This window comes from Aedes aegypti, chromosome 2 (assembly GCF_002204515.2).
Source record: "Aedes aegypti strain LVP_AGWG chromosome 2, AaegL5.0 Primary Assembly, whole genome shotgun sequence".
In the NCBI taxonomy this organism is placed as follows: Eukaryota; Metazoa; Arthropoda; class Insecta; order Diptera; family Culicidae; genus Aedes; species Aedes aegypti.
This window is the reverse complement of record NC_035108.1, coordinates 367,479,131-367,502,455: the sequence shown is the minus strand read 5'-3', so window position 1 is coordinate 367,502,455 and position 23,325 is coordinate 367,479,131. Positions and strand designations below refer to the sequence as shown.

The window sequence follows — 23,325 nt, the reverse complement described above, 5'->3', positions numbered from 1 at the left end:
ATGACAAGACGCAAGTTAGTCAGCATTTTTTCACCTCGGGACGCAAGATTGCATCGCTGCCTAGTGTCTTGAAGTAAAAAACGCTTACAAACCAGCATCTTGTCACCTTTATTCACAGAAGAGAGAATCGATGAGAAATCGATCATGTGACTTACGCCCTTATTCTACCACACGCTTGATATGTGAATCCCGCTCTGCATGAGACTTTTCAAAAAAGTGTGTCTAGCACAATTGTGCTGCTTCGTCCAGAAAGAGTTATGGATATTCAACTAAACAGCTCAGATTACTATCTCTAGATTTCTAAGAATTTCCTTCATGATTGTTGCTCATGATTTCTTTAGGTAAATCTTTCAGAAAATTCTTAAGGAAATCATCATAGAACTCAAACGAATTTGTTCAGCCAAGTCTTCTATAGAAATCCATGATGGTACCCTGTAAAGATCTTTGAAATAACTGGGACCTTGAGAAAATCTTGGACGATTTCCTTGATAAATGGTGAAGAAAATAATTGAAAAAAATAATCGATCAATTCCCTAGGTAACATTATGAATCATTGAAATAAATTTCATTTGAGAAATTACACGTGAAATAATTGAAAAAAAAAATACAAATATAATTCTATGAGCAAATGTTGGAGAAATTCCTAGAAAATTTTTAAGACAATTTGATTAGGAATCCCCAGAGGAATTAGACGAAGTAGTACTGAAAAAATCAAAAAGCCTGCCTAATAGTCACGAAAGAGGTTTCTCTGAATCATTGAGAATTTCGCCCCAAGTTACTTTGCAAGCATAAAAATGAAAACAAGTGACTTTTGTTTAAAATAGAGACTTCAGCGACCTTACATTAAAAGTATAGACTTGGATTAAAATCATGACGAGTTTTTGACTTGAATTTTTCACATACTATAGCCCCCTTGTAAAGGTTTTCATGCCCCTTGAGCTGTAAATCACCCCAATGGGGATGATTTCACCTACTTTGGGATCACTGATCTACCGTTCTGCCTCAAATTCCGAAATGACTCATATCCCAAACAGTGTCGATTTCGAAGGTAAGAATTGATATTTTCACATTTTCTACATGCAAAGGACTTGTATAATAGAAGAATTGATCATCCTGTTAAAAATTTCTAGTGGATTTCTTCAAAAATCATTATAAAAAGTCGAGTGTGCGGAATATGAGCCAAATTTGAGACAAAACGGTACACACTTAGACCACCTACCTGAATAGCGGCCAATCCAACGCCGATTCCAGCCATCAAGAGGGACTTGGATCCGAGAAAAGCGGACAGCTTCGGGAAGCACCCTTCCGGGTCGGCGTATTTCCGAGTACACCTGTTCACTCCGATCGGCAACTCGTGGCAGCACGATTTCGGTACGGTATCGTTCTTAAAAATTGGCTGCCAGTCTTCCGGTCCGTTGACGCCGCAGCACTTCATCTCCGATTGGACCAGATTCCAGGCCTCTTGGGCGGCCAAATTTGTCTTATAGTTGTCCAGCGTTTCGTTGAATCCCTTCTCCAAAATGCCGCTCAGTTCTTCGTGTTTGTAATAGCCGGCGACGCCAATGCCGATTTCAGCCAGGAACACCAACCCCAAGAAGACCGAAAACTGTGAAGACAAAAAAGCGACAATATTTAATCAGACTTAGTGAAACATAGGATGAAATTGATTAATTTTTGATCTACTTTTTTCAAAGTGATATTCTTACGGTCATTGTAAGCGGTACTGTCGGCAGACACGTGCTTATCGTCCATCGTCAGGGGGAATAGTCATTCGTAATCGTGAAAGTAAACCGTTCTCTATATGGAACTTTTCGTTGTCTCTGGTTATCTAATTAATAAATCACATGTGGAATAAGACTAATTGAAGATATTAACTCGAAAGCTGATCCTCTAAGAGGACATTGTCATATAATATTATTTGATGAAGCCTCATTAGTTTTATTTTATTAACCAAATTATTCAGATTTGATACACTTCATGCCGTCAAGGAATTCTGTTCAGTGAATACTTAACGGATTTAAATTATTTTTGTCAGTATACTCGTACACATAACTGGTTTATGGACAAAAGGTCGAAAGACAAAAGGTCGAAAGGACAAAAGGTCGAAAGACAAAAGGTCGAAAGGACAGAAGGTCTAAAATTATTTGCTTGGTGGGAAATTTTTCCTTCTTTGAATAAAGATTTTCGACCTTTTGTTCTTCGACCTTTTGTCCTTTCGACTTTTTGTCATAGATTCCCGGAATCTGTTATAATGTAGCCACTAGGGTAATTCGCCAATTGTTAAATAGCTAAAATGCTCGCTAATTGTTATTTCATACGAAATACACGGACTGTCCAACAATACTCGCTTAATTTATGTTCTGGCCACCAAAGCCATTGGCAATGAAGTGTGTAGCTTGTTGCTTGTGAGTCCGTTTTTTGGAAATGCAAACATGTGCGTGTTTCGAATGGATTCGCTAGTTAGTAACTCATTTCATATCAGAGATGTTGGAGAGGACTTGGCTCTGATGGTAAGCAATCTGGCTCTCCGAAAAATTCGGAACATTCGAGAAAATGGTCATTTCGTGAAAATCATCCTAGACCAATGTGATTTTGTCCAAACTTGTCAGAATTCATAATTATCGAACAAAACGGATGATACGGATTGTTCATGGAAAAAGGTGGCCACTAGTACGCTTTCTGAAAGATCTGGAACACCCGTAAAGATTGCCATCGGGTGAAAATCAATCTAGATAACCGCATTATAAGGTGCAGAACCACTTGGGCACTTCCACAATTCACTTTGGCATGGCGGTTTTTCTCGACCGGATTGTCTGATACTTTGCAATAAGTACGACGAATCCGCGTCTACTCTGGTGGTCATCAAATCATTCGAATCAGTTGAAGAAAAAAGTGTTTATGCATTTTAAAAACTGAAATCCAATTAGCATCTACAAAACTGAAAAAAGCAAGTAGGCTATTGAAGACGGCGCTGCCGTAATTTTTTTGGGTTTTCAAGTGGTTTTATATCAAAAATTTGTTTCAAAATTTTCGGCTCTAGGGGGGGGGGGGGAGTTGTAGTGGTTTTACCCTAGCCCCCCTCCCCCTGATCACGCCACAGGAGCCATGTAGTCCCTAACATTTTGCGAAAGGATTTTTGAAAACTATTGCTTCGTCCCGGTATTTTAGGGTTAAACCTACCTGTTTGCTCTCAAGTTTATTATTATTATCGATTCTTCTCTATTACTTTCGTAATCTGTTATTAGAATGTAATGGTACGGCACACATTAGAAACTGGAAAAGTTCATGAATTGGAAATTAAATGGGTATGGTACTTGATATTGTTCGACTTTTAAAAGCAATTGACGTTCTCATTTGCTTCTTCTTTCAATTATATAAAAATACGGATGGTATAAAATACATTAGATTTATCGTATAATACGGTAAAGATTAAAACAAAATTAAGTACAAATATAGAACATCTAAGTATCTAAGGTATCTTTGCTTACAATGAACATTAAAAAAATCTCAAAAAAAAACTTTGGATTACAATTTTAGAGCTACAGCATTATTTTTTACAAAGTCATAAATCAGTGTATAAAATTTTCAGTCACAGTCCTCTCGTCTCAACCTAATCATAAACGGTGCAATTGTTTAGCTTTGCCATTTCGTTCGGGTCACTGCGTAAAATGAGTTCATCTACATATGTATGACTTTCTGCTGACCCGATAGCCCCCATTGTAGTGGTTAACTTCCGGGTTTCCGCATCTCCCACAAGTCGCCAATACTCACCGTTATGATCATACATGGGCTCTCCTTTGCGGCGCCACAGCATCCAAAACAGGCAACGACGAATATGACGGATCCAATGACGATTAGCACTATAGGGGCTGTCCAGAAGCTCTCACCTGCATGACCAGAGCAGAACATTGTGTTATTCGTAGATTTTATCGTTGCACAGTGGTCTAGCAAGCAGCTTTACGCAGTAAGATGCAGTAAGAGCTTTAGAATGAAACTTTAGACGAAAATGGTTAAGCCCTTGGTTTGGTATTATTCAAAATTCATGGAAACTAAATCACCAGCTTTCTTACTTTCAGAAATGATGGTATACATATTTTTGCAAGTTGTAGCCTATTCAATTTGAACTTTGCTAAAACAAGTTGTTTGTAGCACTACTGATTTAGTGCTGTTTTCCTATGTTGACATAGGGTGGTCCATAGAGAACTGGTTCTCTGGTTCCAGCGTTCTCAATTCTAATATATCATCAAAGTAGTCAATGAACTACTTTAAGAGCTTAGAAAAACGCGTTATTTGATGTGTGATAGATATCATTATCCCTTTCCGTTTGGGAATTATTGTGTCTTTTTGTTGCAAAAAAAAGGCTTACTTCGGAAATACAGTTAAGGCGAAGCAGGCCGTCATTGAAATTTGTACGCGTCGTTGATGATTGTTGCTAATTCATGTCACGATTTTGAATCAAAGAAAATCAGTTGGTTTTGCACTGACACAGCTGAAAATGTATCAGCATACTTTATGCATGTTAGCGCGTACAGTGATACTTTTTCAAATCAATATAAACTATAAATATTGAGTTTCATCACTTTGAGATGCAAGCTGAAAAGTAATCATTGTTGCTAAAACGAATGACGGGCTACTTAGCCTTAACTCTCCCTTACTCGACATTCGGTATCTCGATATCGAGTTAGAGAACCATACTGCCCATAACTGCAAAACAGTCACATTCGACATTTTCGACAAATTGGAGTTAATACCATGGAGAGTCATCAAATGACAAATACTTTCGATCAACTTACTGATTGATTGATTGATGATTGATCTTTTCACGTAAATCTGCTTGCTGGACCACTCTGCATTGATGAACGCCCCCCTCGGCACAGAGAGGTGTTGTGAAAAGTTATCGAAGCGGGTGGAATTGATTAATGAAAATGTGTGCACGGAGGCGAATTATAATGGTACTTACCGAGAAAGTTCGAGTAGTGGTGATAGGACGACTGAATGATGGCTCCCGTCACTACGACGACCAGCCCGGTGATCTGGAAGAGAAATGCGCAAACACACAGGAAATATCGTCAGTTATAACATTTTGATATTATAAAATTGAATTTGCATAGCGAACAGACCACGAGAAGGAGGAATGGCGAACACAAAGTAGCCTCTAGACACCGGCAGTGTGAGGTATATAGGTACACACCATCATCCATTTTTGGTATTTCGAATGCAACCAATCGTGCGAAATGAACTTTCAATTGAAATTGATTCAATTAATTGACCTCGATGTGGTTTGGAGAATTGCCAAAAAAAAAACAATTCAAAGTGGAAATAAATTCATTTAAATTATTGGTAATAAAAGGTGCATACGAAATTATTGCAACGCAATTAAAATGCTTGTTTGTTTTGGGCATAGAGCATGAGAGAGAAAAAATAGAAGATTAAATTAACACAAATATCTGGTCATTTGTGAATATGTAAAGTATTTGCACACATGCAACTGTTTCCTACAATCATTTTTTAAATTTTAATCATTCTCAGGATTTACTTAGAAAAGTAGTATAATGTCTTCATACATGTCAACTTCTGCTTTTTAATACTTTGTTAATGGGGAGCTCAGTATACAGTTTATGGAGAGTTTTCTTGTAAACTAAGTATTTTTGCAATAGTATATTGTAATTACGAATCCCGCACTAAATTAGACTCTCAAACAAATTTGCACACTTAAGATGAAGATGCATCGAAGCCAAACCTCGAACAAATCTAGAGAACCTGGCAACCGTTCGCGCTGAAAAACTGATCGATTTGTCACCACCTGCGGGGGTTGGGTGACAAAACGTCGATAGACAAAACACCGAAAGGAAAAAACGTCGAAAAGACAACACGACGAAAGGACAGAACGTCGAAAGACAAAATGTCGAATGTCAAAACGTCGAAACGATAAAACGTTTAGAAGAAAACAAAAAATACGAGTAATGTCTAAAAATACGTCGGCATATTCGAATGATAAGGAACAAAAAAAAATAAAACGTATAATCCAAATACTAAATAATATGTTGAATAATTAAAGCAATGAAAAATACAAAGCTGGACAGAGTAATGTTCACATTTGCCATTTTTCATACGAAATAGCGGCTTTTAGTGATCCAAATGACTTGAAATTTTCACCGCAGCTCTGAAAAAATATGAATGTATCTCAACTGTTAAATCACAAAATTTTAGGTTATTGATTATCACCCATTTTGCCATTTTCAGCATATTTTTTTTTTTGAAAACAATTAGCTTATCTTAAACATTGTTTTTCAGTAGGGCATAAGTGTTTCCATTGAGGATTTTTTTAAATTCAAAACATTATTATTTTTCTCAAAATCACAAGTTTGTGCGAAAGTTTGTTTATAGAAAGCTCTGAATTTCTAACCTAGCAAATTTTAAGTTTCCTTAAAGCTGCGGTGAAAATGTTAGATCAATCTGAGCACTAGCTGAGATCCATGTTTCCAAACTTGATTATTTTGTATAGGAAAACAGCCAATGTATACTTTATTTTGTCCAGTACTGTTATTCATTTTCAATATTATCAACGTGATATTGTAATTTTTGGCTGGTCTAGGAAGAGATAATAAATAAATTAAAATTATTCAAAACTTGTCGGAATTGCTTAAGTTTTTTTCAAGTTGTTTTCAGGTTATAAAATAATTATTGGAGTCTCTCATCGACATGATACTTTCAGTTAAACATTGAAAGGGAGATACGAGGGGTATGTTTTGAATTAAAATTATTCATTGAGGCTTGCAATACTACGTGGTGTTCATACGATAGGACTTCATTCTCTACACAAAATAAATCAATGCAAATATATAGAAGTATATACAATAGTTCATATCAAACAAATTGCTGGATATCCTGATAAAGGATTTCTGTTTCCGAAAAGCAAAATAAAAAATCATTTTGATTGTTCCTATTCGATAGAAGAATTAGTAATTTTTTAAAGAATAAAGAATCAACTCATGAACAAAAATACAGTAATAAATTTGATGGAATTCATATCACTTACTTATTGAAAGAATGAGTGTAATATAAATAATAAATAATACACAATGCACCAACAGATAGTTAATTGATATCAAATCCAATTCACCTTTAATTAATTGCTGCATCGGTTTCTGAGAATTTTTCAACTAAAAATTTTAATGTTCAAACCCAAACCCGACCCGAAACCAGAAAAATGTTTATAGAAAAAAAAACCGAACAAAACCAGAGTTTAAAAAGCAAATTCATCGTTTCTGATGAATAAGGACGCTTTCAGAATGCAGTTCTGTTCATAATGCTCACCATACCCGACCCAATCCGACTCAAATCCGGCATGTTTCAAGCTCAAACCCGACCAGTACCCGATATTTTTCAGCCTTTCAAGCACGACTCGAACCTAAACCTGAAAAAAAAAATGAAATATTCAAACCCGAACCTGTCAAGCCTTTTCTTCTATTAATTTCCATATGAATTTAAAATGGTGTGTGCACAGCCAAATTTCTTCGGAATCATTCAAAACTTTGAAAGGATAATATTTACCATAAATAATATCGTTCACGCATAGGGGAGCCAAAATTTGCATCAGTCTACTGTACACTTTATTTGGCCATCGTATTACTTATTTGGCCAGTCCAATAAGAAATCCATGTGATTGGCCAATTTAGGAATTTATGATAGAAATTTGACCAAAACTGGATCTGGTTTCACCAAAACTGGACCTGGTTGCCAAATCGTGTTGGTCAATTTTTAAAGCGACAAATTGTTATTTTTTTATATATAAGTATTAAAGATTGAAAACTTTCATTTGACGTATTTGCAGTACACATAGGAGATCCCATTTTCTAAGTACTTTTCTTAGACTATCATATGAATGTGTTAAATTAAACACAAAATGATTTATGTCAATTTGCTTTAAAAAATCCGTGTGTTATCTAATTTGGCAACATTTGGCACTATGGCTAGAACCGGTGCTCTTACCCTAATAAAATTTGAAAATATGTTTTAGAAAACTTGGAGAATCCATTAGTTATAATTTTTGTATTGAAATACCTAATTAAATGTTCGAAGAATATGTATAATACAATTTAATTGGTATTTAGCCGCTGAAACAGCCCTTGTACATGTAGTGAAAATAGGAAATTATCAAGTATGAAACTCTATAGTTTGTGCAGCAATTTTCTTCTACTCCGGAGTCCTACCGAAATTTATCGAACTTGTTATCTTTTCTCGATGTTTTTGCTATGAGAGAAACATCTAGACATTTCTTAGATAAAGCTCCTGCAATTTATAAAATTCTAAAGGAATAGAGTAAGGTGGGGCAAAAGCTCGACCATAGTAGTATAATCATAGTTTTCGATAAAAAACAATAGCAGTTGAAAATAAATTAATACCACCCATATTGGCTATAATTTTACTGAACAAAATTGTGTCTGAATATTTACCAATTTTTAGTTATAACAGTTTCAAAATTGATTGTTTTAAACGAACTATGGCCCACCAGTAAGGCAAGAGTTTGAATCTAGTGTGGCGCAACAGTTCGCTGGTCTAAAATATCGATACTTTTAAGACAGACATACTTTATAACAGCCATAAACTTGTGTTTACAAATAAACACACACTAAATTTTCAGCAAAAAATTGCCCAAAACAGGGTTAATTGAAATATATTAAAAATAGTAGTGTTTCGCAAAACTAAGTAAATATGTGAAACTTTGGTCGTTTTGTCGCACGATAAGGCAAATTTCGCTAAATTTGATAATACAGTCAACTTTCGTTCGTTGCACTAAACCGGTAGCCCACCTAGTGAAAGACTTTCACTAATCGGGCTGAGTTTTCAGCTATAAAAAAATCGAATACAATAGAAATTCAGGGCTACCAACATTTATAAATCGAGTATTATGTCAAAAGTGATGTTTGTCTTCGTTTTAAGTGGGCTATATAGCCCACCTAACTGGAGCCCAATTAAAACATAGCTCACGTAAAGATAGTGCAACGAACGATATTCGACTCTAGTATGTGGATTTAAGGCAATCTGTAAATTTTTCTGCGAGTTTATATATGGGTCGAAATTTTGCCCCGTTGATTCGAACTTTTACCCCAGTATGGGCCTAAAATTGATTTCAAAACTAATACACCTCAAAGCATCCTTATGGTAGGTCTAGAAACACCCCCACATATAAAAATATAAATTTTATTTATATTTGGTTCCAAGCATTGGAGGTTTGACTAAAAATTTCAATTTTCACGTCAAAAAACGACAAGCAGCCATAACTTTTCCAAATCTCGATCAATTCTTATGATATTGGTAGAGAAAGTCTCTTACTTGAATAGTATTCAAACCACCATGACATACATACGTTTTGTTTTGAAGTGAGCTAGAAATCTTATAAAGAAACTCTTACACCACTCGTTTTTTGCCCCACTTTACTATACTCTAAAATTTTGCAGAAATACCTAAGAGAACTTTCACTCAGGATATTTTTTGTTTTAACAAACTATTAACAGGGTTTCTACAAGGAACACATTGAGAGATCTCTATTAGACCACTGCTAAGGGGCATTTTCCAGGTATTTTTTTTTCTAAGATGCCACCTCTTCCAATGAGTTTTGCAGAAATCTCTTTAAAGATTAAAGAATTCCTAGGAAATTACTTCACATATTCAGTGAAATATTGTTTTTTTGAATTAGTACAGAAAATAACCCAAACATTTTTCTGAACTTATTTTCATATATTACTCTATGAATTTCCAGATCATTATTGAAAATCCCCGACAAAATAGCCCTGATGAAATGCATGGAGGGGGAATAATTATAAAAAAATACTGGAGATACTTAGAAAGCAAACCGAAAAGAATCCTTGTAGTAATTACTCGTGGGATACTTTTAGGAAGTTTTAGAAGATCTAAATGAGGCCCTTCAGACTGGCCCAATTTTGGGAAGGGCGTGCCAAGGGGGACCCAGATTAAGAGAGCTCCCGAGAAGTGAAAAAAAAGATGAAACGCAATTCAATGAATTGTTTTTTTACATTAATGTTTTTAAATTTAAAATACAAATCCGATACGATTTTTAATAATATCTCTTTGACATGAGATTATGCTAATATACAGTTAGTCGCAAATTCCATTCCATGATCTGAATTCTTCTATTTGCTATTACAACCATCAAGGTTTTATTCAAAACGGTCACAGCTTTCTGGAATGATACTATCAAAATTACAGTGCTCTATGTCCTGGAATAATTTTGAAAACTAAAGATACTCGATAATGCATACATTTTCTTGATTAGAATTTACTATAATTTTAATCCACATCCACACCATTTGTTTAAATATTACAATTATTAGTAAAAAAGCTTAGAATTCACCATAATTTTGGCCGAAATACAATTATATGTTTCCATATCCCTAAATAACTAGTCCAAGTGGATAGAATAAGGTTGTGGGCTTCGTGGCCTTAGCGTCAGTCGTCTAGGCGTATTGTACCACGAAGTGTGAGATCGATTCCCGCTCCAGTCGGTGGAAATCTTTCGTCAAACGGAAAATCCATCACTGAACTACTGGGTGTTTCGTGTTGCCCTTTGCCTAATGTTAGTGATAGTTCAGTCTGTGCAGCCTATGTGCTGAAGACGGTGTAAATTGTCTTTTTTTTTATTAAGGTAATTTTGCTATGGCCTCTTTAAGAGATCTTACCCGAGCCCCCGAAGCCCAAATCCGGCACTGCTTTCAGAAGGAATTGCGGAAAAATTCATGAGAGGATTCCTGCTGATAATTCTAGATAACTCGAAAATCCAAATTTCGAATTATTCAACATTGCATAATTACTGCAGTAAATTCATTCTTAATGACTGCTGTAAATTCAATGTTTTTAAACATTTTCAGAAAAAAATATGATTTTTGGGACAACTGTTGGAATAATCACTAGCAGCGTCCATGAAGGATTTGGTGACGAATACTGGGTGTAAATATTAGAGATGGTCGGGTTTCGGGTTTTTGAACCCGAAACCCGACCCGAACCCGAACCCGACGGGTTTGGGTCGGGTTCGGGTTTGAAAATTTAAAATAACTCGGGTTGGGTTTTAAGGCTATAAAATTATCGGGTACGGGTCGGGTTCGGGCTTGAAAAAAGTCGGGTTTAGTCGGGTTTGGGTCGGGTTTGGTGAGAATTGTGAAAAGAGTAACAACCCGAAAACATCCCTATGCATCAGAAACGATGAATTTATCAAGCCGGGTTTGATTCGGGTTTTTCTTGAAAAAAACTTTCGGGTTTCGGGTCGGGTTCGGGTTTGAACAGCGCCAATTTTTCGGGTTCGGGTCGGGTCCGGGTTTGCTTTTCAATTTTAGACTCGGGTTCGGGTCGGGTCCGGGTGTAAAGAAATAAAATAAGTCGGGTCGGGTCGGGTTCGGGTTTGAGAAAAGTGAAACCCAACCATCTCTAGTAAATATTAAAATTGGGGTTTCAATCTCTTTGGGGCAAACCACACTTAAAACATGGCTGGGCACGAATTCAATTTTTGTGACATGACATTTTCATCTTTGAACTTCGATGGAACATTAAAAAAGGGGTTGCACCATCATACTCCAACGTTCATCGTTTGTTATCTTTGCCCTAGTAGGGGAAGACGGGGTAAGACCGCCCGCCTAAGCAATTTAATACGTATGTCAAAATCAAGAATCCATAAGTACTTTTTCGATGCAGTATGTCGTTTTTTCAAGCCTTAGGCATGATCAAAAAATATCACAAGTGTTGTACTTGTAAAAAATTATTTATATCTTGAGACTTGAAAAAGTGATGTCTTATCACGATTATTTTTAGCGACGGGGTAAAACTGCCCACCCACGGGGTAAAAGCGACCACCCCGATTTTCGTACACAAGTTTGCGAAAAAATATATCAGTTCACTATGATTCTAAAAAGTATATTGTTTTATGAATTCTACATTGATTAACATGGGTATTGAATCATTTTTAGGGTTATTTTATTAAAAACACTTAGATATATACTTATTATCACCATGAGTCACCCATATTTTGGAAAAAAAATTGCAGATTTGGCTTATATTTTTAATAAAATTGATTTCATTTTACTTGAATAGTAACGTACAATGTAGGTACAACATTTGAATGTTTTAAACATTTTATTTGGCATAAATTAGGGGTGGCGGTCTTACCCCATCAACAGTGGTCGGTTTTACCCCGCTTGCGCAATTTTCACAACTAGGGCCCTTTTTTAAGGCTAAATATTTACAATTGAGATTTCACTTTAATAAACCATATTTTACATTTCTGTTAAAGCATGGACGGGTAATTTGTTATGTTTTCATAAAAAAATCCCTTCCGAAATCCGAAAGTGAGCATCTGTTAAAATTAGGTCAAATACAATATCGACGAACAAAAACTTTGTTCATTTACAATACACGACGCGAGACTGGACACAACACTTATTGTTCTTACAAACATAAAAAGGAATTAAAATTTACCTTTTCCGTCGACCGGTTTCGGGCTCGATGTTGCCCATCTACAGGACGATGTCCAACTGATTACACGAAGAAAACAACACAGCTTCGTACTTTCTCCAGTACTCGTCAGAAAGAGAAAGCATCAACGAATATTTCGTTTCGTCAAGAGGAAAAGTGGCGAAGTTACCGTATGCGTGAAAATGTTTGCACCATTGCGCTGCGTCAAAATTAAAAAAAATCTGAAAAATTTCGGTTTTTATGTTTTTTATTTATTTAAAGGGGGGATGTTTTTTTGAGTCTTAAACTATGTTAATCATCGATCCAGTTTCCGTTTGCTGCAATTACGGCCTCCACCCGCTTTCGGAACGCACGGCAGGTCCTAATAATGTAGCGGGGGTCCATTTCTCTCCAGGTATGGGTCAATGTTTGTCGGAGGCTTGCTGCACTTGGGTGGCGTTTAGAACAGGCCTTGACCTTCATGACGCGCCATATTGAATAATCCAGCGGATTAAGATCGGGGCTGGATGGCGGCCACATATCCTTTACCCAGAACGGCAGATGTTCTTGCAACCACTTCTGAGTGCGGTTTGAAGTGTGGCACGGAGCCCCATCTTGTTGAAACACAACATTTGGATTCGGGCCGTATTATTCTTTGATCCACGGAAGGACATGCTTACTTAAAATCCAGATGTAAACCTCCGTGTTCACCTTGTCGCCTTCTGGAATGAACATCGGGTCCATTTGTTTGCCATCAGAAGCCACCAATTCAAATACCATAACGCTGGCAGGATGCTTGGTCAGAAACACGTTTTTATGTTCGTCGGGCACGTCTTTTACCGGGAGAGAACTAATATAGCGGTCGGTTCTGGAATTTGATACGGGATCGACGGTAAACATGCTCTCGTCGGTGAACAGGATTACCGTTTTCTTTCGCTTGAGGTAGTTCATGATCTTCTTACATCGCTCGACTCGTAGCTCCCGGATGCGGTTGGTAATCATGTGAGTTTTTTTTCGTGCTCTCGACTTCGTCCCGCAATCGTCCTTCACGATCTTCCGTACCGAAAAATCACTGATACCGTGTTCCTTCGCCATTTTCCGCATTGAACGCACTGGATTTGCCCGAATCTTCCGTTTGATGGCAGCGACAATCCTAGGGACCCGCGCTGACCTCGGACGACCTGTGGCCACCTTTGCGGATAGTTGTCCTTTCTTTTCTCGGTCTAAAACCCTCTTCACGGTCCACCGGGACACTCCCACGGCGATTGAAATGTCTTTTTGCGACATTTGCGCGTGGGATAAATCACGAATCCGCTGCCACTTCGTCATGGTGGAACTGTCAAACTAGAGAAATCGATTTCTTTTACTCGCAGCCTACTATGGTATGAGTTATAGCTTACGTGCATGCAAAGAAAACTAAGGCATTGTATGCACAGGTGCAACGAGCGCCTTATTTGTGCGAGGGTGCAAACATTTTCACGCATACGGTATTGGAGCATCGTCATCATTCATCAGTGGTTGTTCTGCAGTGGCGATGAACATTGATTCCCAAGCATTCAGGTGGGAAACTTTTCTGATGCTCTTTTTAAGCTTCGCGTGTTCCCAGTCTATGGTGTGGTTAAGCTCTGTAGAGTGTGCTGCCACACTTGATTCGTGGACTTTTTCGTTGTCCACGGCGTTTTTATGCTCCCTCAAACGAACTCTAAATTTCCGACGGGTTTGTCCAATGTATACCGATGGACAACTTTTGCAGGGAATCTCGTAGATTCCAGACAATTCGTCTGCTGGAATTTTATCCTTGAGGGCACATAAATATTCCTTCAACGTGTGACCGCTCTTATAAACTGCATGCAGTCCGTGTTGTTTGAGAACAGTTTGCATGGAGTTTGTGATTTTCGGATAGAACGGTAAGCTTATCCGAACAGCTTTTTCTTTTTGTGGTTGGAGTGTGGTTGCGTTTTGGCGATGTTTTTTCCGTTCATGTTTCCTGAGGATTCTTTTTACAAATTCTGCACTGTAACCATTCAAGGTCGCGGCTTCGTGAATTTTCTTCTTCTCCGCCACGAATTCTTGGTTCTCCATAGGAATCCACTCCAATCCAACCACAAAAAGAAAAAGCTGTTCGGATAAGCTTACCGTTCTATCCGAAAATCACAAACTCCATGCAAACTGTTCTCAAACAACACGGACTGCATGCAGTTTATAAGAGCGGTCACACGTTGAAGGAATATTTATGTGCCCTCAAGGATAAAATTCCAGCAGACGAATTGTCTGGAATCTACGAGATTCCCTGCAAAAGTTGTCCATCGGTATACATTGGACAAACCCGTCGGAAATTTAGAGTTCGTTTGAGGGAGCATAAAAACGCCGTGGACAACGAAAAAGTCCACGAATCAAGTGTGGCAGCACACTCTACAGAGCTTAACCACACCATAGACTGGGAACACGCGAAGCTTAAAAAGAGCATCAGAAAAGTTTCCCACCTGAATGCTTGGGAATCAATGTTCATCGCCACTGCAGAACAACCACTGATGAATGATGACGATGCTCCAATAACTTCGCCACTTTTCCTCTTGACGAAACGAAATATTCGTTGATGCTTTCTCTTTCTGACGAGTACTGGAGAAAGTACGAAGCTGTGTTGTTTTCTGCGTGTAATCAGTTGGACATCGTCCTGTAGATGGGCAACATCGAGCCCGAAACCGGTCGACGGAAAAGGTAAATTTTAATTCCTTTTTATGTTAGTAAGAACAATAAGTGTTGTGTCCAGTCTCGCGTCGTGTATTGTAAATGTACGATAGTTCTTACGTTAGCACAAACCAAGAATTATGAGTGAAAAACTTTGTTATTGATATTTGTTATGAAAAATTTAAAGTAAACATCATCCTAAATAGTACGGAATGTCAAAAATCTTGTGTTTATGGAAAGTGCTTGGTAAACTTTTAACACTTCAGTCGTCGCGCTGTTGTATTTTGTACAACACAGCTGAAAAAACCTCGCTTTTCGTTCAAAACAGCAGCGCGGTGGTTCTGACGGTGGCAAACCGCGCGACGACTGGAAGGTTAAGGAAACCGCCATTTTCATGCCAAACTGAAGGTGGTCCGTCTTACCCCGAAGGGCGCTCTTACCCCGTCTTCCCCTACAGGAAGAGGCCAACAACGGCGGAAGCAACCAACATTAAACGGGAACAAAGTGGAAACTAAATTAGAAAAACCGAGATCGATGTGCACGTCGGTAGAAAGCAGGAAGCCAGATTGAAATTGTCGGAAAAAAATTGCTGACAGTGGCGTATGTGTGCCCTTGCCCTTGAGCAAACGTGGCCTGGCGGTTATGATGATAGGTATGCTATAGGGATGCCTTCGCCACAAAACGTTAACTGGTAGAGTAAGCTGGGGCAAATGTTCGACTTTAGTGCAAAAAAGTGTATTTCCCGGAAAAACCTATAACAACTGAAAATGAGTAAATACCGCTCATAGGACCTTCAATCTATTGGAAACAGTGATGTTGTATAAATCAACGTAACATATTTACCCATAATATAGTTATTAAAGTTTTAAAATTGCTTGTCGAAAACGGACTTTTGTCCAACCAAAGGGGCGTGAGTTCAAAATAAGTGGAGGGCAAAAGTTTGCTGATTGAAACATAAAATATTAATATATCAGTGGCATCAATAATTCATACCACCCGTAAAGTGATGTTCACATAAAAATACAACCAAATTTCGTTCGATGCGATGGAAACTTGATAAAGAAAGAATATAATTTTAAAGTCCAAAAACCACAAATAGCCATAACTTTTTCAACCCTCAATCGATTTGTGAAATATTTGGAGTAAAATTTTCACACTTTAACAGCATTCGAACCACCAGGCCATTTAACATATATGTTTTGAATTGGACAGAAAATCTCAAAAAGAAACTTTTGCCCCACTTGAACGTTTGACCCACTTTACACTACCATCCAGACAGATACGCCACACATGCTAACGGAATGCTTTTAGGAAAACTCATTATGGGGTATGCAATTAATCAATAATTCTTAATTAAAATTTTCACTGTGATCTAGCGTAAGGCAGTCGCTGTGGGGAGTATTGCACATCTGCAAGGACAAGTTTCGAAGGAAAGGCGTACACTCGAAACAGCAATTCCGGCGAGCAAGCTGGCGAATAATGTTGTTGGTACAAGAGCTTGGTAAAGTTTTGTCGTCCCACCGTGACGGTACTAGAACTGGAAAAACCAAGTGTGGACTTTTAAAAGTTGAAGTTTTTTACCGACACTGTTGCCACCTTTTTGCTGCGTGGAGTTCTTTTAAGTAATAAAAGTTTTATTATCGCGACGTTCCAGAGTTCCTTGTGTACACTTGTCATAAAGCTGTTCAGTGTGTGACACTAGAAGACTCTAGAATATTTTACACCTTCTTCAATCAGAAGTTGTACGAACTGAACGAAACTTCAATTAGGTGTCAATCTTTCATTAGGTAATTTCAGGTAGATCGGTAGATAAGTTTATGTTCGTGGAAAGTTTTTCCTCACTGCAGTGGAAAGCGAAGCCTGGTTTCGTTGCACACACAATTCGCCGATACGATCGACACATCTTATACATTACTAAGACATCAAACTTAAAGTTTGACAACGTGAATTCGAATATGTGGAATATCGGTAGTGTGCCATATTGAAAAAAAAGATAGCCATTTCGTTTTATATTTGCAGGGCTAACTTAAATATTCGAAATTTCTCATAAGAAAATAGGCAAAGTAACATGGTATTCAACAGTTGAAACCAGTGTCAGACAAAGCGAATACATAAAAGGAAAAAAGTTCTTCGAAAAAACGTTCACATAAAACTTATCACTTGCTTCAAATATTTCCTACCGCTCTACTCAGAAGATCAACATCAACATCCAATAAAAGAGATTCCAAAACAGGGTATCTCTTTCGCCAACTCTCCATACCATGAAGTGTAGGCGTTATACCCCCGGATACGAACCGCAGCGTGCAGCTTGGGTTTTACCCGGAGGTCATTTTGAATTTTCGACTATGGCTTCCTACTAGAGTGGTGCAAGAAACCGTTTTTGTTCGGCTCCTAGTTTTTCTGAATTCTGAGTTAACTGTCAACATTTGAGCTTATTTTGATGCAAAATAAGATTGGACAAACTCTTTTTGAATGTTGGATTTGAATGTGAATAACTATGAAAAAAAAGTGTGCCGTTCTACTGTCTGTAGTTTTGATACATGAGCTTCTGAAAGTTAACATCCCTAACCTTTTTCATTTTTTCTTGAAGCCTGCTCTGGTTGTATAGAAAACTTTTTTTACCTATTGTGTTTTCAAAATCAGTTCAAATCATGTTGCTCTTTCAGATGCTGACTAAAGATTAAATGAATGGTGTGCCGATGTTTTGAACCACCCTAACCGGAAGCCATGGAAGAAAATTCGCAGTGACCTCCGGCTAAAACCCAGGCCGGAAATTGATATGGCACATTCCTTTGGTTTTCCACACACATAGTCCACTGAGCGATGACGATGATGATGATGATGGTGATGTTTGGGGATTGCTCCTCCAGTGATTGCTCAATTTGACGAATTGGGGGATAACAACAGCTGCTGCCGGGCTCATACATATAGTGGACCGTTTGATTCTGCCTGGCTGTTTGATAGGGGCGTGTGTGCATGTGACAGATAGGCATCGGCTGGACGCCTTCCATATCCGGAGGCAAGTTCGGAAAATAATTTTCTGAAAATAATTTATCAGGAAGATGGATATCCTATGTTGGGTGGAGCAATCTGTTGCATGGCACAAGGAGGGTTTCCAAAAAAATAGTTATTTTGAATTTTTTTTGTCGGATTTAAGTTGTTTGATATGTTTAAAACAACTAAATACTTTCTTTCTCTAACGTTTTAATCATTATTGAATACTTCAAGTATCTCAATCTGGTGTTGAATTGATCACCGGTGCGCATTTGATCAGGTCGGCATCAAATAACATTTTTGCTTCCAAGGATGCAGAATGTTTTGTCGGCAGCAAAGACATTCCACGTCTTCTAGATTTTAGATGTCTTAAGATGATTTTAAACATTTTTTTGATATCATCAGTATTGCATAGAAATATTTACAGCTTTTGAAGGTGTAAGAAATAAGTACTGTTGGAACAGTCAGAACTGAACAATACACTGGTGCTAAGCCTACATACAAACTTTGAGTGTTTGCAATTTTGTTTTAGTTCAAGTCTTAATTTAGAACTCATGCATCACTATGATGTTATTACAAGCATAGTGTTTCACATGTAAAATCTTTATTCTCAAAAAAACGCACATATTTCAAGGGAAACTGCTTACATTTAGGTAGTATTACGCTCATTGGCAAAGTTTAATTTTGCAAAATATGATCAAATATACGGTTGTAAGAGTTATCATTTTTGACATCATTATCAAATTCAAGAGACCCAAATTTAGTAGAAAAGGAAATATTTTATTTTAATGCTTTTTCTGTTATTTGACGATCAATTTCAACCCACTATTTTCAACTTTTAATATTCAATCTAACTTTATGAAATGTTATTTCACAAAAAAAATCAATTACGTAGAGTGATTGAAATCCAAGAAGTACTTATTCTGCCGAAATTAATCTCACAATATTCGAAATCCTTAGAATAATGTAACAAAAAGTTATGAATCAATGATAAATGTTCGCCCATTTTACAGTACCGTCATCGGGGGTGACATTGGGCCTAGGAAGTGACATTAGGCCATATCATAATCTGACATATCTCAGAAAGTATAGGGAATATTATTACAACATTTTAATGTAGTATTCTTTGCAGTAATCTACAGCTTCCTAAAAAAATAGATTCATAAAACAAGTAGTTTATTTATAATAAATCATTGACAATGTGACTTTTTTTAAACAGGGTAACGGCTGTTTGCATCGTTCTAAAATGTTAACAGATGGCGCCAGCGACAAAAGTTTAGACAACAACGTTTCGAGCATGCAGTTTCTCTCACTGGCCGCCGAGCGGCGACACTGATGTTTGTATTCCACTCACTGATCGTGCTACGCTCGTTTCTCAAATTTCTCAAACTTCCAACACAAGCGCATGGAAGAATCAAAGACAAATTAAAGACCCCCATGTACCTTGCAGTTGCCCAAAATTGTATGGCTCATAAGGTAATCTAGAATGCCGTTCAAAGTGTACTGCAATCTGTCAAACTTGGGTACCTTTTGCACTACCGAGGGACCAAATGCAGTACTAGAAGTGGTACCCAATCTGAGCCCGAGTGGGACGGACCTGGAAGAATGGTAGTCGAGAACTGAGAGAGATGCTCGCGAAGAGTAGGGTGACCACCATCTCCTGGAGATTCAAATTTCGAACATAACTCATATTCCGAACAGCTGCGATAGTTTATTTAAATTATTATTGTTGAGGATTTGTGATGTAAAGAAATTGATCATCTTGTACAGAAATTTTAATGAATTTCTTGAAAAAATACTTTTTAAAATTAAGCGCAATTTGGGAAAAAATGTTTTCATTTTTATTTTTAAGACTGTATTTTGTTATTAATAACCCATGAAAGAGATATTTGCCTTCTATTAAAGTAAACATATAGGGTAGGTGTACCAGTTATGGACATAGTGGTTCCTACTATGTTTTCGGATCACGTGGGTTGGGTTTAAACACTGGTTTAGGATTCTACTTACTATTTATTCCGTGCTGATGTTGTATGCTCGAGGAGTGAGCGAATAAAGAGACAGATACAATGGTTGATCGATCTTTTATATGGGTAACAATTACATGGTCAGGGGATTGTTAGCTTTAACCTTTGCCATACCTACTGACGAGTAAACGATATAATTAGCAAAGATACTATCTAGAAGGTACACTACAAATTTCCCCTTTTTTGATTCTGAACTACATACTTATCTAATTACAATTCATCAAATCCAAATCTTACTGGAGGTCTACTTTCCCTAGCTGATCTTCTAAGCATTAGTTCATCACTCATTGATTCACTTCTTCTTTTCAAATATTTTGGTGTTGGTGCATGAATTCCGTTTCCTGAATCACTTCTTCTACGCTTACATCTAGACTGATCTTCAAACTTTTCTGGCAATTTAGTCAAATTTGATTCGATAAAAGAATTCTTGTGCCGCAATTGATTTACATGTACAATTCTGATGTTCCCATTCTCAATAAATTTAATTTTATACAAAAATTTCCCTATCTTATCGATAACAACTACTGGAATCCATCTAACAACTTCCTTCAAATGATTCCTATACATTACTCTTTCCCCTTTTTTAAATTTTTTCTCGAAAATCTCTTTATCAGTTGCGATCTTTCTGTTGCCTGCATCATACACAATTGTCTCATTTTTGGACTCATCAAATCTTACCTGTTTGGTGTTTCGGTTCGATTGTTCAACCGAAGAATTAGCTTTCGGGTTAATCCCAGTTAAAACTGTACGGGGTCTGTAACGCAAAATCAATTCACTAGGTGATAAGGATGTGACGGTTGTTGGAGAGCTATTGTACCAAGCGAGTATTTCATTCAACTTCCGCGACAAATTTTTAGAATTCAATTGTTGATCCAACAGGCGTTTTTTCAAGAAATTTTTAACCGTTTGTACACCACGCTCAGCTGTACCATTGGACTGAGGATGGTACACTGGCGATTTAGTCACTTTCACGTTTCGCGTCTCCCAGTGATTAACGAAATCAAACGAATTAAACGGAGGTCCGTTGTCGGAAACTATCTCCTTTGGCAGTCCAAAAAATTTAAAGAAATCCTCTAGTTTTCCATTAACCTGATCTGCATTAGTACTACTCATTAACTTTGCTTCGATGAACTTAGAAAAAGAATCTACTATTATCAAAAATGTTTTACCCTCGAACGCAAAGAAATCAATGTGGATCCTATCCATCGGACAACTCGTTTTCGGCCACTTTGATGTAACCTTTTCAGTTGGTACATTTCGCCTCTGATCACAAATCTCGCAATTTTTGAAATAATTTTCGATGTCACCTTGCATATTTTTCCACCAGAACAAACTTCTACCTAGCATTTTACCACGCACGATACCATCATGATTCGCATGTAACATCTTCAAAACGATTGACTGTAGCAATTTCGGTATTACTACACGATCACCGTAAAACAAACATCCGTCCTGCGAATTTAACGAATTTCGAAGGTTATAATAATATTTCAAATGTTCCGGTACACTTCGCGGCCAACCGCGCATCACGAATCCGTAAACATGAGAAAGAACTTGATCCTTAGTAGTAAAATCTGCAACGTCTCGCGTTTTCAACGGCAGATCTGGACAACGTTCCAGTCTGTTGATCGAAAGTTCTTCAATTTCCGTACCTCCCGGAACCGGTAATCTCGATAACGCGTCCGCGTTCGCCAAACACCGATTTGACCTGTATTCGAATTCGTATTCATACATTGATAAAATAACCGCCCATCTCTGTAACCGCGATGTCGCTACAATCGACGTACCTTTTCGTGGATGGTAAATTTCTTTTAACGCTTCACAATCCGAAACTAGCTTGAACTTATGACCGTAAATATATTTGTGAAACCGTTTCACCGCAAAAATAATCGCTAAACCTTCTCGATGAAGTTGTGAATAGTTCTTCTCCGCTGGAGATAATGTACACGACGCAAATAATACCGGCTTTTCTTCGCCATCAACGATATGCGATAAAACTGCTCCCACACCGTAGGGGCTAGCATCTGCCGCGACGACTATCGGTTTTCGCGGATCGTACAACTGTAACACGTTATTGTTCAAAATTAGTTGCTTGCTCTTCGCGAAACTGTCCTCACATTCTTGAGTCCAGACAAAACGTTCATCTTTCCGTAGTAGACGATACAAAACTCGCAATTCCGACGAAATATTCGGTATGAACTTCGCATAATAGTTCAGTAAACCAAGATACGACTGCAATTCAGTCACGTTTTTAGGCGCAGGCGCGTTCACGATCGCGTCGACTTTACTTTTATTCGGCTTTAATCCATCTCCGGAAACCGTATGCCCTAAATAATCAACGGAACTCGCAAAGAATCGACTCTTATCAAGGTTGATTTTCACATTGTAATGGTTCAAACGTGCTAAGACGACATCCAAAATTTGCTTACATTTCTCTAAGCTTTCGGCACCAATCAAAGCATCATCCAAATAACACCCACAACCTTCAATATCACCCAATATCTGGTCCATTATGCTCTGGAATATGGATGGCGCGCTTGCCACTCCAAAAGGCAATCTCAAATACTGAAACAATCCAACATGTGTGTTAATTGTTAAGAATTGCTGAGAGTTCTCTGAGACTCTGAGCTGTTGGTATGCACCCCGAAGGTCAATCACGCAAAACACTTTACAATTCGCTAACTTAGCGAACAGATCATCTATCCTCGGTAGCGGATAGTGCTCTGACCGTAAAAACGGATTAATCGTTACCTTACAATCGATGCATAACCTCAATTTGCCAATTGCCTTTGGAACAACTACAATCGGAGAGGCCCATCTACTGTGTTGCACTCTCTTCAATATATTCTCATCACAGAGACGATTCAGCTCAGCTTCTATCGCTGGTCGCTGTTGGAATGGGGGAGAGTATGCCGCATGAAAAATAGGAGTCACATTGTTTTCAATGACGATCTCGGCTTCGAAATCACGGATGGGAGAATTTACATCTGAGACGGTATTGGGGTACTTAACGCGTATTGAATCAAAAATTGAGCGATTAAAAGAGTTTATACTCACATTACCTTGCTTAAGCGACGATCTCCAACTTGGCCATATCACGTCCATCCAGGTCCGTCCAAGAAGCGGTCTGAAGGATTTTTCGCTCTCGATCACCACA

At 37.8% G+C, this 23,325-nt stretch overlaps 1 protein-coding gene across 1 annotated transcript in view; it reads right to left on the bottom strand.

Annotated features, from left to right (window-relative positions):
- The window catches only part of LOC23687858 (CD63 antigen), a 246,870-nt gene that overhangs the window by 9,958 nt on the left and 213,587 nt on the right, over nt 1-23,325 (bottom strand). The window contains exons 3-5 of the mRNA XM_021846561.1: nt 4,961-5,033; nt 3,772-3,887; nt 1,220-1,606 (exon numbers count right to left, since the gene is read on the bottom strand). Coding sequence (XP_021702253.1) covers nt 1,220-1,606; nt 3,772-3,887; nt 4,961-5,033 — 576 coding nt within the window. The remainder of the gene's footprint in view (nt 1-1,219; nt 1,607-3,771; nt 3,888-4,960; nt 5,034-23,325) is intronic.